Source organism: Marmota monax, unplaced genomic scaffold (assembly GCF_021218885.2).
Source record: "Marmota monax isolate L192 unplaced genomic scaffold, Marmota_monax_Labrador192_F-V1.1 WCK01_AAM20220418_F8-fsc00051, whole genome shotgun sequence".
Classification (NCBI taxonomy): domain Eukaryota; kingdom Metazoa; phylum Chordata; class Mammalia; order Rodentia; family Sciuridae; genus Marmota; species Marmota monax.
This window is the reverse complement of record NW_026695202.1, coordinates 13,192,201-13,207,339: the sequence shown is the minus strand read 5'-3', so window position 1 is coordinate 13,207,339 and position 15,139 is coordinate 13,192,201. Positions and strand designations below refer to the sequence as shown.

The 15,139-nt window shown below is 57.7% G+C and overlaps 2 protein-coding genes across 4 annotated transcripts in view; one reads left to right on the top strand and one right to left on the bottom strand.

Moving 5' to 3' along the window:
* Positions 1–714: 714 nt before the first annotated feature.
* On the top strand, positions 715–6,388 carry Shisa8 (shisa family member 8). Its single transcript, XM_046429406.2, has 4 exons — positions 715–1,718; positions 4,557–4,690; positions 5,384–5,515; positions 5,798–6,388. Exons 1-4 carry the CDS (start codon positions 1,189–1,191, stop codon positions 6,190–6,192), a joined length of 1,191 nt encoding a protein of 396 aa, XP_046285362.1. The 5' UTR covers positions 715–1,188; the 3' UTR covers positions 6,193–6,388.
* Positions 6,389–8,382: 1,994 nt separating this feature from the next.
* The window catches only part of Srebf2 (sterol regulatory element binding transcription factor 2), a 61,977-nt gene continuing 55,220 nt past the window's right edge, over positions 8,383–15,139 (bottom strand). For all 3 annotated transcript variants that reach the window (XM_046429404.1, XM_046429405.2, XM_058574267.1), the window contains 4 exons: positions 14,634–14,802; positions 12,986–13,171; positions 10,476–10,587; positions 8,383–10,049 (listed from right to left, as the gene is read on the bottom strand). In XM_046429404.1, coding sequence (XP_046285360.1) covers positions 9,829–10,049; positions 10,476–10,587; positions 12,986–13,171; positions 14,634–14,802 — 688 coding nt within the window. In that variant the 3' untranslated portion in view covers positions 8,383–9,828. The remainder of the gene's footprint in view (positions 10,050–10,475; positions 10,588–12,985; positions 13,172–14,633; positions 14,803–15,139) is intronic.

The window sequence follows — 15,139 nt, the reverse complement described above, 5'->3', positions numbered from 1 at the left end:
GTTTTTGTTGTTTTGCTTTTGAGGCTGGGTCCCCGTCCTGACGCTTCCCCCTCCATCCTTCCCCTGGCCTGGGAAAGGACCTGAGAGTCCTACTGGAGTTGCCAGGTTCCACTGGCTCTGACTCCCAGTGGGCCCAGCCCTCCTCTCCCAAGGCAGAGGTTGGCCCAGTGTCTTCCCCATCCCACCTCGGAAGCGGGGAAGACCACAGGAGGACTCTAGGCAGGCCATCCCCAACACTGAGGAACCCAGCCAAGCATCCAGCAGGTTCTGGAACCGGGGCCACAGAGGAGACCCAGACATGCCCCTCCGCCGCAGTTCGCTGGGATATTCCTTCCCTTTGTATTGAGGGCGGGGGGATCAAGGCTTACAGAGGGGAAGGGACCTTCTTCCTGTCACAATTAGAACTGACGGAGGGGGACCGAAAGGAGGCGGTGTCGTGCACCGACCCTCCCGGGGCTCTTCAGGGCTGCTCTGATCTCTGCCTCAGTCCCCGCACCTGTAAAATCGAGTCGGCGGTCGCGGGCGCGATGTCCGAGGTAACAGTCCTGGGAGCCTTAAGCTGAGCCTCCTCGGGCGCCCGAATATCCGAGGAATATTTTTGGGAGGTCTTGGGAAGGGGCCCGGTGGGAGCCCGGGTGCGCGGCCCCCCCGCGCCCTTCCCTCGGGTCGCAGCGGCCGCGCTCCGCCCCCGGCTCGCGCTGCCCCCGCCCTCCGCCCGCGCTCGCTCCCCCGCCCGCCCGAGCCCGCGCCGAGCGGGAGCCGGAGCCCGAGCCAGAGCGCGGGCAGCGCGGAGCGGGCGGCGGGCAGGCAGCAGTGTCCGGCGGTCCGCAGTCCCCCGCTCGCTCCAGGACCCGCACAGCCACAGGGCAGGGGAGAAGTCGCAGCCCGCGCGCAGGGGAGCGCCCGCCGCCCCGCCCGGGGGCCGGAATCCCAGGGCGCGCCCTGGCCGGCTCGGGTCCGAGGTGAGCCCGGAGAAGGACGCGCCCACTGGAGGTACATCCCGCGAGCTCCGGACTGAGCCCACCTGGCCCTGGGTCCTTAGAGGACGCCGACAGCCGAGGAGGCGTCCGCTCGGAGCCAGCGCGGGAACAGCGGCGCGGCGCTATCCCGAGGGTCGGAGGAGCCCGGCTGGAGGGAGCCGCGGCGCCCGGCCATGCGCTGGGCGCAGTAGCAGGAGACGCGGACCCAATGGAGCGGGCCGGGGCGCGGGGACTGCCTGGAGGCCGCCGTCCAGCCGGGCTGCGGCTCGCGCTCGCGCTCTGGCTGGCCCTACTACTAGCGCGGACGCCGTCGAGCCGCGCTGGGGCCCCCGAGGCGCAGGAGCCCGTGGCTCCGAGCGCAGCGGCCCCGACTGGCGGCGACCGCTGCCGCGGCTACTACGACGTGATGGGCCAGTGGGACCCGCCGTTCAACTGCAGCTCCGGCGCCTACAGCTTCTGCTGCGGCACGTGCGGCTACCGCTTCTGCTGCCACGACGGGCCGCGGCGTCTTGACCAGAGCCGCTGCTCCAACTACGACACACCAGCCTGGGTGCAGACTGGCCGGCCGCCTGCTCGCGCCCGCGATACCGCGGCGCCCCGGGACCCGGCCCGCGAGCGCAGCCACACGGCTGTCTACGCTGTGTGCGGCGTCGCCGCGCTGCTAGTGCTGGCCGGCATCGGGGCGCGCCTGGGCCTGGAGAGGGCGCACAGCCCGCGCGCACGGCGCACGGTGACCAGGTGAGCGCGCCGGCCACCCCTCCCCAGCCCATTCTGCCCGGAGGCCACTCCCTGGCGCCTCCATCCTTTTTGCCCCTCTGGTCCTCTCAACAGCGCCCTTCTTCTGGCTTATTCCCTTCTCTCTCTCCCCATGCCTCCACGTCACTGAGGAGATAACCTGATACTGCTCTGTCTCCCCTTGACCTTCCTGTCTGTGCCAGGCCCTGGGTTGCCCTTCCCGCAGTTCCAGCCTCTGGAGAGGGCATAAGACCCATACCCAGCGAGGTGGCAGGGAGCCAAACCTCACTTGCCGGGCAGGGGACAGGATTGTAGTTCTATTGAGAGTCTTGGCAGAGGGAAGAGAAGGGGAGCTTGGCTTCTTCCTTCCTGCTCCTCCCATTTTCCCTCTCTTTTTCCACTTCTCATCCATCTCTCCACCCCCAGCTGGGACTCAGGCCTGACCTTCCTGGGGTTTAGAAGCCTCAGCTTGCCCCTTTCGCTAGCCCCTAGATGAACGTCAAGGTCTCCCTCAATATAAAAAGGAGACCGAAGGCCAGGCATGGTGGCTCAGTTCTGTAGTCCCAGCACCTCAGGAAGCTGAGGCAGGGGATTGCAAGTTGGCCTTCACAATTTAGCAAGACCCTGTCTCAAAATTTAAAAAATAAAATAAAAAGGACTGGGGGTGTAACTCAGAGGGGATGTAGCTCAGAGGTAGAGCCCTGCTTGGCTAACTCCTTGGTACAGTTCAGAAAAACAAGAGACAGAAGAAGGGAACAGACTTGTGTTTGGAGGACAGGCCAGATGGTGAGTTCTGAGCTTAGTTGGAGTGGGGCCTACTGCACCCAGGTTCTCTTCCTCACTGGATGGTATCAATGGGAATCTCAGTGTCCTGACCCTGGAATTTCCCACTCCACCCCTCACTTTTTTTTTTTTTTTTGGTCGGGTACCAGGAATTGAACTCAGGGGCACTTGACCACTGAGCCACATCCCCAGCCCTATTTTGTATCTTATTTAGAGACAGCATCTCACTAAGTTGCTTAGTGCCTCGCCATTGCTGAGGCTGGGTTTGAACTTGCAACCCTCCTGTCTCAGCCTCCTGAGCTGCTAGAATTATAGGCATGTGCCATCGCGCCTGGCTTCCACCCCTCGCTTATACTCACCTGCACCTAGCAGCCTCCACTGCCTGCCTGTGCCCTCATCCATCCAAGTCCCAGTTAGGCATGTGGACTGCTCACATCATACAACAGGCTAGAATTTAGAAGTGACAATAGAGAGAATACCCCATGATCTGATGGGACTGATGTGGATGCCTCACCTCCTGGGCCTCAGGCAGGGTATGAGGCCTTTCTTGCTGCTGCCCAGGCCACTTAATCCACGCACTCCTAGACAGCTATAGGGCACAACTGGGACTGGGGCCTTGGCCTTCCTCCTCAACTATTGTGCTGCCTTGGGGATGTGGTCTTTGGCTGGATCCTGTATGTTGCAGGGTCTGGAGCTTGGCCTCCTGAGTTTGGTGTCCCTCATGCTGGGCAAAGGTAGCAGCAAGAGAGGACAGGGCATGTCCTTGAGGAGGGAGGGACAGTGGAAGCTGAGGGCCATGATGGCGTAGGAGGGTGCTGGGGCAGCCTCACTGACATGTTCACCTGGAATTTCTTCATCTGCAGGTTTGGTTAGCCTCAGCCAAGCCCCTTCCCTTCTGTGGGTGTCCTGACTCTCTTTTTTTTTCCCTTGGGGAGTCCTTGAATAGGACTTGGGCTCATGAGTGCATGTGTTCTGAACCTGTGTCAAAGCCTCACCCTTAATTCTGCCTTGGTGGGGCTGATGGCTGGGGAAGGCTTCTCATAGAGCTTGGAGGGGTACTGGAACCATCCCTTGGAGAAAGTTCATGCAAAGGCCAGGAGGCAGGATGAGTGCTTGGTTGCAGGGAGAGCTGGATTAGAGGTTCTTGCACAGAGATGACCCCACAGAAGTGAGGCACTGAGGAGAGGGCAGGGCAGGAAGTTTGGTCCAGGCTGGTACTAGACACTTTCAGGCCCTGCCACACTGCAGTCAACCCTTGGTCACCCCAGGTGTCCTCATGTGCCTCTTCATGAATCAACTATAGCCCCAGTCCCAGAAGGAGGGTGGGGCGGAGTGGGAGAAAATCATGGGTTCGGGTGCTTGCAGGCAGCTGGGCTGAAGCTGGCTGTGGGGAAGGCTGTCAGACACTGTCACAGCTGGGTGGGGGCTGGGTGTCCTGGGTACCCAGGGAGATGCCTGCCCAAGGTCACAGAGCCTTTGGGTGCCAGGCTGCCAATGGAGGCTCTCCTGACTCCCCCTACCACCGTCATGATCTTTCCTCCCCTGTGCTGACCACTGAGCCTCAGGTCCTGGCAGAAGCCCCTGCTGCAGGAGGGGAGGTGGGCAGGTAAAGAAGGTCTCTTGGAGCAGGAGGGACTCATGGGGCTTGAAGAATGAATAGGTGTTTAACAGGAGGAGATGGAGAAAAGGATATTGCAGGCAGAAGGAACTTGTGTTGGGACAGTGGGCTCAACTGGGGAGGGTCTTAGAAAGCAGCCTCCAGGGAGGGGAAAGAAGGGAGCCTCTGAAAACAAGATGGCCCTGGTTACAGTGACCCCCGTCAGAGTTTTTTGACCCCTGGGGGGTGGTCATCTTGGGGGCATAAGTGAGGCAAACAGGTAGTGCCTGGTTGGCATTTGAGGTCAGTCATAGGAGAAAGGGAGGGAGGCCCAGGGAAGTTGAACAAACTGCCCAAGGCCACACAGTGAGACTGTGGTTGCCAGGGCTGGCTTTTCATAGGTCAGAATCTGGCTGACTGGGGGATTGAGAGGGCCACCCCTCACTACCTTGTCCCTACAGGACACTGACAGAACTTCTGAAGCAACCCGGCCCCCAGGAACCACTGCCTCCACCTTTGGGCCCACCCCTGGGTAGCTGTGTCCAGGTGCAGATGGGAGATGGCCTTCCCCGAGGGTCCCCCCACAACAGCACAGGTGAGTAGGCTGTGGGCCAGTACTGGCTAATTTCCAGGGGGCATCGGTGCGGTGGGTGTGGTCGGGAAGGGATATACAGAGGGGCAGGAGCTGGGCGCTTGACTGGGGAAGGGAGGCTCCTAGTTGCTGCTTCCCCTTGGAAACGAGCTGCCTGCCTCTGCAGGTGTGTGAGTGCTGCTGGACAGGCCAGTCACCTGCCCTTGGTGGAGAGGGACCCTCCTACAACTTAAGTCTCAGAGACTGTGATTCTGTGATGAAGGCTCCAGATTGAGGATTTGCTGGCTGGGGCTGTGGTTCTCAGGCTCTGGCTCTGTGCCCTGGGGTCTGGAGCCTCTCTCAGCCTCTCACTAGGGAGGCAGCACTTGGCAGGCCCCGCTACCCCAAGTAGGTTCCATCTCCGCGGGGAGCTGGTCCTGGGACTCAGCACCTGGCTCTAGCCTAACGTGCTGGCGAGTCGTCCATTAGGGTAGCACCCTTCGGGGCTGGCTGCCATTGATGGCTTTCTGAGTCAGGCCCCGTTCCAGGAGCTGGACATTCTGCTGGGAAGGGAAGACAGGAGCCGATTGCCCGGAGAGCGATTCCCAGGGTTCTACTGAGCTGCATTTGGGGAGGGGGCCCGAGAAGCGGCGGTGGCGCAGGTGGAGCGCGCGGGTTGGCGCAGAGCCTCGCCTTACTTCCCCGGCCCTTTCCCAGACAAGAAACGCCTCAACAACGCCGCCCTGGGGTCCGCCACGCCCGCGCCCCCGCGCCGACCCCGGTTGCAAGGAGGCGGCAACTTGACGCTGCAGCCCGACTACGCCAAGTACGCCACGCTCAAGGCGGCAGGTGAGTGGCCCGATGCTTGCGGCGGCCGCCAGAGCCCCGGGTTCCCCGAGTTTCTTTACCGCAAGACTCGGCTCCCGGCGCAGAGTTGCGGGGTTCCCAGCCAGTCTGGCTCGGCCAATCCGCGCTCGGGACGCCCCCACGCAGCCAATCGGCTGCCCCCTCTGCCTATCACTGACCCCGCCCCTGGCCAGCCACGGGGCTGGGACCCCTTTCGCCGGCCGGATTCCCGGGCTCCTGGAGCCCGCGCCGCGCAGCCTGACGAGTCCCGCACTGTCCCCGCAGAGGCCGCCCCCCAGGACTTCTACCAGCGTTTTCCCCCCGCCGAGTCGGCCCCGCGGACCCTCCCGGCGCGGGCCCCGAGGCCTCCCGAGGACTTGCCCGCGCTGCTCGAGGCCTGCCCCTGGGCCCCCCCGGGCTACGCGGCCCCTACCGGCCCCGCTCCGCCGGGGCCCTACGCAGCCTGGACCGCCGGGCGCCCGGCCAGGCCCGCCCCCCGCGGCCACCTAGCGGCCCATGCCTCTCCTGCACCCCGGAGGCCCGGCCACGCGCCGCGGCGCCAGTTCAGCGTGGAGAAGCTGCCCGAGGCCTTCAGCGTGCAGCACCCAGGCCTTTACTGTAGTGCGGGCCGCGGACCCCGGCACCTGAGCACCAACAGCAAAACCGAGGTCACCGTGTGAAGCTGGGCCACCCAACGGAGGCAGAGCCGGAAGCCCTCGACTGCTTGGTCCAGGGCCCCAGGGCACGGAGGAGCCCAACGCGGGCATCCACCGAGACTAGGCTGGGGGCCTACGGGTATGACCGGTGGTTCCATCCTTGGGTCCACAGGCCCCGGATTCCTCGTGTAAATAAATCCTTTAATGTGGTTCCTGCTGATGGCAGCATCAGTCATTGAATAGACAGCAGTGCTGGCAAAGGGCAGAGCAGAGGATCACTGGTAGACTGGTGGGCAGCTGTGCTGGGAGCCAGGGAGAAGTGGCTGGAGAGGGTGGCCAGGGCTGAATGCCAGGCTTAAGACCCACACCAGTCAGAGTCATGGGAGGGAGGCAGTTACACCTCAGTCATCTTAAGTTCCGGGCACAGGGAGAGAGCTGTTGGGCTCTCTGGGGAATCTGTGCCTTTTACTGGAGGTGAGTCCCCCAGCTGGTCACCTGTTCTAACAGCTTGACTTGGCAAAACTTGGCTGATCCTCACTGACATTGTCTGGCTCTGGGCCAGCCCCTGGCCTGAGAGCTGCTTCACAAGATTGGCCTAGGGCCACTCCCGTAATGGTGGCGGGCCATGCCTACATTTGGTATTCAGGATAGAGGTGCCTTCTCCCAGGAGCCGCTCTGGGATAGATGCTGGAGCAGGAGACTGGCAATGCCCCCCCCCCCCCAAAGGGCACATGCTTGGCACTGCCAGCTCTCCTTCCTGCCAGGAGGGCTCCTCGTACCTGGCTATGGCCCAGGCGTTGCTAGCAGCCTGTGTGTATCTTTCCCAAGTTCCTTGGTGCCAGGTACTGTTGTAGGGGTAGTACTGCACTACAGCCAGTTGAGGTGTGTGATCCCTACAGACACCCAGTTGAGTATTTCCCTCCTGTGTTCCCCGGGGGTATACTGTTTGAGCCCCATGGGGGTATATTTTTACAGACAAGGAAACTGAGGTCTTGGGACCTAAGTAAGGTTTGCCACGGTGGTCTGCTGGTGGGAAGGCAAGTAAGTGCAGGCAGTGTGGGGAACATGTGTATTAGAGGTGAGGGGCGCCTGCCCCAGGGCCTAGAAGTTCCAGGACAGAGTCCAGAGCCCATGGTCCTGCCAGCAGTAAGGATCTCCAGGCCTGTGGGGGGCGGGGGGGGGGGGCAGGTGCTGAGTCATGGAACCTGCTGAGACTCACAAAAGGCTCAGGTTCCTGAGCACACAGGCCACCCACCATGGTGACACAGGCCCTGGCTGGGCTGTGCTGGGAGGCAGGCACAATCCTTCCCCCTCATTCTCAGTCTCAAGGAGCCTCTATCTCCATCCTGCTAGAGTCAGGCTACAGCTGTTGGCAGTGACCACTACTGGATATGCTGACCCTGTAACTCTGGACAGGACCTGCTGCAGCTGGACCCTCCCGGCTGCTGTACTCCTTTAGACAGTGTGGCTTGCTGCGATTGCCCTTCAGGAAGGGTGTGGCTCATAGCTGTTTCTTAGGTCAGGGGAACAGGGCCCAGCTGTGGACTGCAGTTCAGCTCCAGGCTCATTTCCACGACTTCCCTGACTCCACCTTCAAGATCCAATCCATCTATCCCAATGCTTCTCGTGGCCTTGGCCCTGGCCTCTCACTGGTCTGGCACAAGGTATGATGTGTTATGTCATTCAAACCTGGCCCACAAGCTTATGGGACTACTGAAGGCAGGGATGGGCAACCCTTTTCTCTACCCATGGAAGTGGAGGTTGAGAGGCCAGTTCCCTCCTTAGGTGGACCCACTACTGGACCCAGCTGAGAAGTGCAGGAGCTGGACTCAGGTCTGACTTGCAGGCCAGTGAGCCATTTCTGAGGGCCACTGCCTTCAGGGAAGGGCAAACAAAGGAGGGGCCTATTCATTGGGAACCCCCCGCCTCCAGGTCCCAAAGAACTGTTGTCAGCCAACCCAGCTGTACATCCAGGGTACCTGGATACAGTGACCCCAGCAATACTTCCCAGAACCCTTTTATCCCAGGCCTTGGACCATTCTTAGAGCATATACCAGGCTCTGGAAGAAAGGGGACAGGCATGCTGGCAGGCAAGGAAGGCCGTCGACTGGAGATACCAAGCTGGCCTTCTTCCCTGGCCCACTGTCAGCCGAGCTATGCAGCCACTTGGCAGTCATTAAGCAGTCACACTACAGACCCTCACACACCTTGTGCTAGGTGGTACCAATCTGTGTTTATTGAATAACCTAGGTCCAGGACATGGTGAATGATTTGACATCAAGGAAGCCATAGGTGTATCCCCCTTTTCAGTGAAAAACAAACCCCTCCCACCCCTAACAATGAGAAAAGGCACAGTATATACACATGACACAAAGGCCCAGCTACCCAAGTGGGCAGGGTCCATAAATTATAGTGACAGTGGGGAAAGGGCAGGAGATAGAAAGGGGGCTGGGGTCCAAGCATATGACGGGCCCTGCTGTGTGCACTCCCTAGCTGTGTTGGGCTCCTGCCTATCCTGCCCCAGCCAGCTTGAAGGGATGAGAAGCAAGGGAGGGGTCCGCTCAGTCTCTCAGGAGGCCCTGGGGAAATAGTGTCTCCAGGGACACCCTAAGCCAGGGGATCTAGAAAAGGACTTTTCCTCCTAGGAGCCCCATCAAGGCAAGGGACCTTGTTCCTAATAGCCACCCCCAAAGGAGGAGCTTGCCACTGGGCTTGGGGCTGGTCCCTGCCACCCTGGCTTATTTTCAAGACAAGAATTAGGGATAAAAATATACTATGGAGGTAGGAGTTAGGGTGGGGGTAGGAAGGAACTGAGGAATCATGTTGAAGACCCCTGGTCCCCAGGCCTAATAGGCGGCTTTGTCCCTTCCAGTCCTCTGGGCCCACCCTGAGCTTGGGCTGGCATCCCAGGGGGTAAGGGAGTGGGAAGGAACAGGACAATTAAATAAGATACCATTTATTTTTTAAAAAATTAAAAAATAATGCCAACATTATTTCATCCATACCCAGGCCAACCCCTGCCTCCCACCCACCTCCCCAGGGCTGGGTTCCCCTCCTTCCCTGGCTGTCCTGCATAATGACAAGAAAACAATGAACTGGCTTAGTCAGGCACAGGGGAGGGAATGCAAACCCAGGGAAAGAAATAAAAGATGCCACAGCAACTTTGCCCTGCATCACGGCAGCCCCAAGCACAAAGATATAAAAACATTCGTATAAAAAGGGGGAGGGGCATGCTGGGCACTATGCTGAGGGCAAAGTGCTCTCTGGTGCCCAGAGACCTCGTCCCCTAGAGAGAAAGCCTGATAAAAAACAAGGAAGCAGAAAGGGGAGATGTTCGGAGAGTCTTGGGACTGGAGGCGTGGGTTTGGCAGTGTCCCCTGCTGCTTTCAACTGAGGGGACACTCCCATTTCTGCCTCACAGCCTCTCCTCTCAGCCTGCTAGGGCCTGGACCACAGGTGTCTATTGACAGCAGCCCAGGGGCTCTCTGGCCTGAGGTGGTCCAAAAGCCTCAGCAGGTAGACAGCTCAGAGGACAAGGCTCACCTCCAGCTCGGAGGAGGGCAAAGGACAGAGGGAGGAGGAAGACAGGGCCTGAGAGAGAGGGATGAGCCTGGGAGAAAGAGACTGAGAGAAGTGGAGGGAGGTGGGCTGAGCCTGTGGTCAGGAGGCAGCAATGGCAGTGCCGCCTCCCAGCTTGACAATCATCTGCTGGCAGTCACTGCAGGAGCGCCGGTCGCCCACCTTCTCCAGCGTGCGGGCAGCCTCTGCCAGCAGCACAGCCCGCTGGCCCGGGGAGGAGAGGAAGGAGAGGGGAAGGTGGCGGCAAGCCAGAAGGATGGCGGTAGCCCGCTCTCGCTGGCCAGGCCAGGTGTCCTCCTCTCCTGTGGGAACGAGGAGAACATGTAGGTGCTGTTCAGTGGGACTTCCGCACTCACTGATTGAACCCCCATGCTCATGTGAGGTAAGCACGCTCCCTAGCTCACACATGGGGAGTTAACCTGCCTGGTGCTGTGGAGCTAAGGCCTGCGGGGACAGAACCTGTGGTCTCCCACCTCTGCTCCTGTGCTGGAACTCCATGCCCAGCCTCCCTCAAGGGCGGACCCACTCAACTACTGCCCATGCCCCCAGCACACCCAGTCCAGTCTGGGGATCCTTTCATTCTCACACCACCGATGGGGCTCAGAGGTGTCAGAGTGCACCCTGCCAGGTGCTGGAACTGGGCTGGGCTGCCCAACATCCAGGGCAGGGCAGCGCAGCTCAGGGCAGGGCCAGGGATGGGCCCCCCCCCCCCCCCCTGCAGGACTCACCGTGCTTGGTGTTCTGAGTGGTACGCCGCCGCAGGCTGTGCTCCAGCAGCTGGTGGGTGCGGGTAGGGCTGGCTCCTGCCATTAAGCGCACAGTGGCTTCATGCAAGAACACCTGAAGAGTAAGGAGGGACACACAGTCAAGCCCTGGGTTCTTGCTTCTCCAGGCCCTAGTGGACACCTCTCCCTGAGCCATTTCATCTGGCACCTGATGATCCTTCCCTCTCCTCTCCATGCCACCCTATCTTGCTCACCCCTGAAAGCAACCTCTCTTGTCCCCAAGCTAAATCAGAAACTTGGATGAACAGCAGGAAAGAGGAACAGAGCAAAAGCAAAAGTAGGAATAAAGAGATAAGCAAGAGGAACAGGGCCCGGACACTCCCTCTGGGGCTCTAAGAACAAGCAGCCTGGGTGAAGCCTCAAAGTCCCCAGATGCTGCCTCCAGCCTGACAGACAAAAGGACAAGGCAGGTGGGGATGGAAGGGGTGAAGGGGATAGCTGAGCTGGTAACAAGTTTGTGTCCTGTTTCCTTCTATTTCTTCAGAAAGGAAGAGACCAGAGATTTCCAGGTATAAGTTTGCATCACTTAGATAAATAGGAACACTACACAAGGAGGGCAAGTCTAGGTCTCTGATTTCTTTCTTTCTTTTTGAACACAGAGTATCTTTATTATTTATTTAATGTGTGCTGAGGATCGAACCCGTGCCTCACACATGAAAAGCAAGTGCTTTACCACGGAGCCACACAAACTTGATACCAGCTCAAACTTGAACCCAGCCCTTGGTCTCTAATTTCTTAAAATCCCAGCTTTTCTCTTATGCCTCATATCTCATCTTTGGAGCTGCTAGGTGGCAATGGGGAGCCACTGAAGTCTCCTCAGCATGAAGAGGTGAATGGACAGAATATTCAAGACGAGGCCTTTGATGCCAGCCATGCTGTGAGCAGACCAGAGGGTTGGCCAGAATGAGTCCCACAAGGCACTTTGGGTGTCATCCAAATCCCGGGGCCACTTCTCTTTTCCACAGTAAGAACTGGTTCTCTGGTGTTTATATTTTGTCTGCTGTGTCTGTCTTGGTTTGCTACACACAGTGGCCAGTGTGACCCTGTAAGGGTGTCCCAGCACCTTAGGGTAAGGAGTACCCTTCATGGCTGCAGCCTCATCTGGAGACCTTCTCCTTGTCTGCGCTCTTCTAACAAAGTACATTCCCCTGTCCCTGACACTTCAGGGTCTCTCTTTAAAAAAAAAAAGAAAAGAAAAAAGGTTTTTTTTTGGTGCTACTGGTGATTGAACCAGGAGTGTTCTATCTCACTGAGCTATATCTCCAACCTTTTTATTTTTTATTTTGAGACAGAGACTCACTAAATTGCTAAGGCTGGCCTCAAATTTGCAATCCTCCTGCCTCAGCCTCTTGTATTGCTAGGATTACAGGTGTGAGTCACCATACCTAACTTGTCACTCAGATTTTTAGAAAATAATTCAGTTGAGAGGCTGTCCTTGCCCATTTGTATATGAACATGCATATGTGTGAGACAGAAAGTGTGAGTAAGTGGGGGACTCACTGTGAGAGACAAAAAGAAAATTTCTCTTGCCTTACAACTTCTTTTCAGGTGGTCTATGCCAATTTCATTTCTTATCAAAATAAACAATTCCTTGTTTTTCCCCCCCTGCCATTTCCCTCCCTGCCAAAAAAAGTATTCAGGCAAAAATATGTTGATTCCAACATAAAGAATGTTTGAGGTGAGGAATATGCCAATTACCTTGGTCTGATTATTACATATTAAACAGATGTACTGAAATATCATTCTATGCCCAGTAAATATCTACAGTTACTATGTGTTAGTTAAAATATATTTTTAAAATGTTTAATATAAGCCAGGTGTGGTGGCATGTGACTGTAGTACTAGCTACTTAGAAGGCTGAGGCAGGCAGTTGCTTGAACCCAGGAGATTGAAGTCAGCCTGGGCAACATAGTGAGACCCCATCTCTGAAAACCAAGAACAAAAAAATGTCTAATACTTTACTCTAATTAGCAATAAAAATCAACAAGGAAATGACTCGAGTCCAGCAAGCTCAGTTATACAACTGTCCTCAGAGACTCCTCTCAGAGCGGGTAGTCAGTGCCAAGCGGGGATCACATGGAGAAAGTTAGGCAGCAGAAATGAAGCCCCCAGTGGCTCGGAAAAAAAGGATTAAAGTGAACTTCTTTTTAAATGTGGTTCTAGGGAGATTCTATCACTCTGACAACCAGTTGTGAAAGTCGAGGCAGACCCCATGTGGCCAGGACCAGGAGCCCCCCACCTGCTTCCCTGCTCTCTTAAGTCCTCCCACCTGGTGTCTAACTGGTGAGGTATGGCTCCATGGGCTGCCCCTGTCCAGGGATAAGAGTGTGGTTGCTCCATGCTGCGTTTCAGGGCTGGGCACAGTAGGTACTCAACAGTGAGTGCTGAACAAAGGAACACAGGGCACCCAGCCCACCCCAGTCTGCCCACCACCCCCAGCTTCTGTGCCTTACCTTGCGGTACGCTGGGCGGAAGCTGTGCGCCAACCTGCGCAGGCTTCCTAGGTCCCTCTGGAAGCCAGCCAGCTCAGCACCTGAAGCATGGTAGGTCTCACCCAGGGCCTGGCTGACGCCTGCTTGCTTTTGCCAGAGTGCTGTCCGCAGTGACAGTAATAGGTCGCAGGTCAGCAGCTGGACCACCTGTGGAATGAGCATAGAGAGAGGAGATGGGTGACTGGCTTATGCCTAACACAAGGATCCTGGTACCAATTGGGCCCGCCCTTAGTCTGGCACTCAGCACAATGCAGGGGATCACATGGAGAAAATTAGTTAGGCAGCAGAAATGAAGCCCCCAATGGCTCAGAAAAAAGGATTAAAGTGAACTTCTTTTAAAATGTGGTTCTAAGGAGATTCTGTCACTCTGACAACCAGTTATGAAAGCCAGAGCAGCCCCCATGTGGGAGAGAAGAGCTGGTGGCAGCCTTAGTCCTGAGGTAGATCTTTCTCTCTATTCTTCAAGTGGGAAAGCTGAGTCTCTGAAAGGGGAAGTGGCTGGTGCAAGGGACAACACAGCCCAGGCAGGTGATAGGGGCAGGAATAAAACCCTGTGGGTCTGAGGGCACAGGTCCTCCACCTCAAGGAAGCCCCCATGGCTGGCCTGGAGGCTGAGAGGCCAGGGTGCCAAGGTCTTCCATCTCCAGAGGAATCCAGAGTCCATCTGAAATGGCAGCAGAGTCCCAGAGTGGACTCTGCTTGGCTGAGACTGGTTCTCTCAGGAAGACATATACTAAGGGAGCCCAACAGAGAGCCCAGCAGTGCCTCCTGATTCCGCCTTTGGTCTTGGGTCCTTTGTGCACAATGCCTGTCTCTGTCGGGCTCACACTGTCCTGGCTTCACCCCAATGCCCAGGCCCACTGGAAACCTTTAACTTGAGGTGCTAGCCAAGCCACCTGGAACCAACCCCCAGTTGGCAGCTGCTGACCCTCCAGGATGCTCCTCATTGTGCCACACGTTTCCCAGGGGAGCAGATGATGTCAGCTGCTGCCACACTCCTACCCTCCTCTGTGTCCCAGGATGGCTGTGCCTTCCACAAGTCTTCTAACAAGGATCCCTTCCCCAAGTAACAGGGCCTTGTCAGGGCACGTGGGAGTCTCTCGCGGGCCGAGCAGGCCTCTGGGATGCACTGTGGAAACATTGCACGAGTACCGCCAGAACATGCAATGCAACTACAATGCACCACAGCTGCCCGCCAGGAGGTGTGCGGCCACCGCAGAGGCGCAGGGTGGTCAGCTGGCTCAGGGTGCTGGCCTGAGGGTAGGGGCCCGCTCAAAGGCTGTCAGCAGAGCTGGGAAGTAGCACAAGCTGCCTGGAGCAAGTGCGGAGCCCTGGCCAGATGCAGTTCACCTGGGGCTTACAGAGACGTGTGGGCCAGCAGGATCTGGGGTTTGGGGAACCTAGGGAGAGGTGCAGGTGCAAACATGCTTGTCCCAGCAATCAAAAATGGCATTCACCCAGGACAACAGGCCACATTTTGGGAAATGGGGCTGCTAGTATGGTTTCTGTCTCTTGGGACAGCCCAATATACTGGGCAAGCTTGGAGTGGGGGGAAGCATTCATATAGACCTCTGGGTGCCTCCCAGAGGCCAGCTAAGCTCCTACTCACGTGGTTGAGGGCAGGGTCAGCAGTGGCCCCACTGACATTGAGGCTGCTCCACAGGTGGCCACTGGCCCTCTCGCAATGACAGAAGGAATTCTGCTGCCCATCTGCCTTCCCAGAGAGTGAGGCATGCATGGCTCTGCAGGTGTGGAAGATGGCCTTCACCAGGGGGCTCCTGCAGCAGTGACAGGGAGGAGAGAGGCAGGTCAGGGTGGTACCTGGGGAACAGGCAGAGTTCAGGCTGATGACTACCACACTCCATATCACTATGACACATGTGTTTGTCACTGCAATGCTGCCATACAGTTCCTGCCAGCTTTAGATCTGAAACGCCAGCTCTGAACTAGGTCAGCCCCTCCCCACCAAAATCTGATGCTGGAAGATTCTGGAGGCCTAGGTGTGACGGCCAGATGCTGCCACTAAGAAGCTACCTAAGAAAGGAATGCAAGTAACCTGTGCCTAGTTTCCTTATCCATAAAGTGGCCATAATACTGCTTGCCACTACCTATGGT

Bases quoted from the DNA above. Each gene is read 5' to 3' on its own strand.
- Shisa8 (XM_046429406.2), top strand. From the start codon at position 1,189: ATGGAGCGGGCCGGGGCGCGGGGACTGCCTGGAGGCCGCCGTCCAGCC. The intron at 1,719-4,556 runs GTGAGCGCGCCG...TTGTCCCTACAG, and splicing joins GCACGGCGCACGGTGACCAG to GACACTGACAGAACTTCTGA. The intron at 4,691-5,383 runs GTGAGTAGGCTG...GCCCTTTCCCAG, and splicing joins GTCCCCCCACAACAGCACAG to ACAAGAAACGCCTCAACAAC.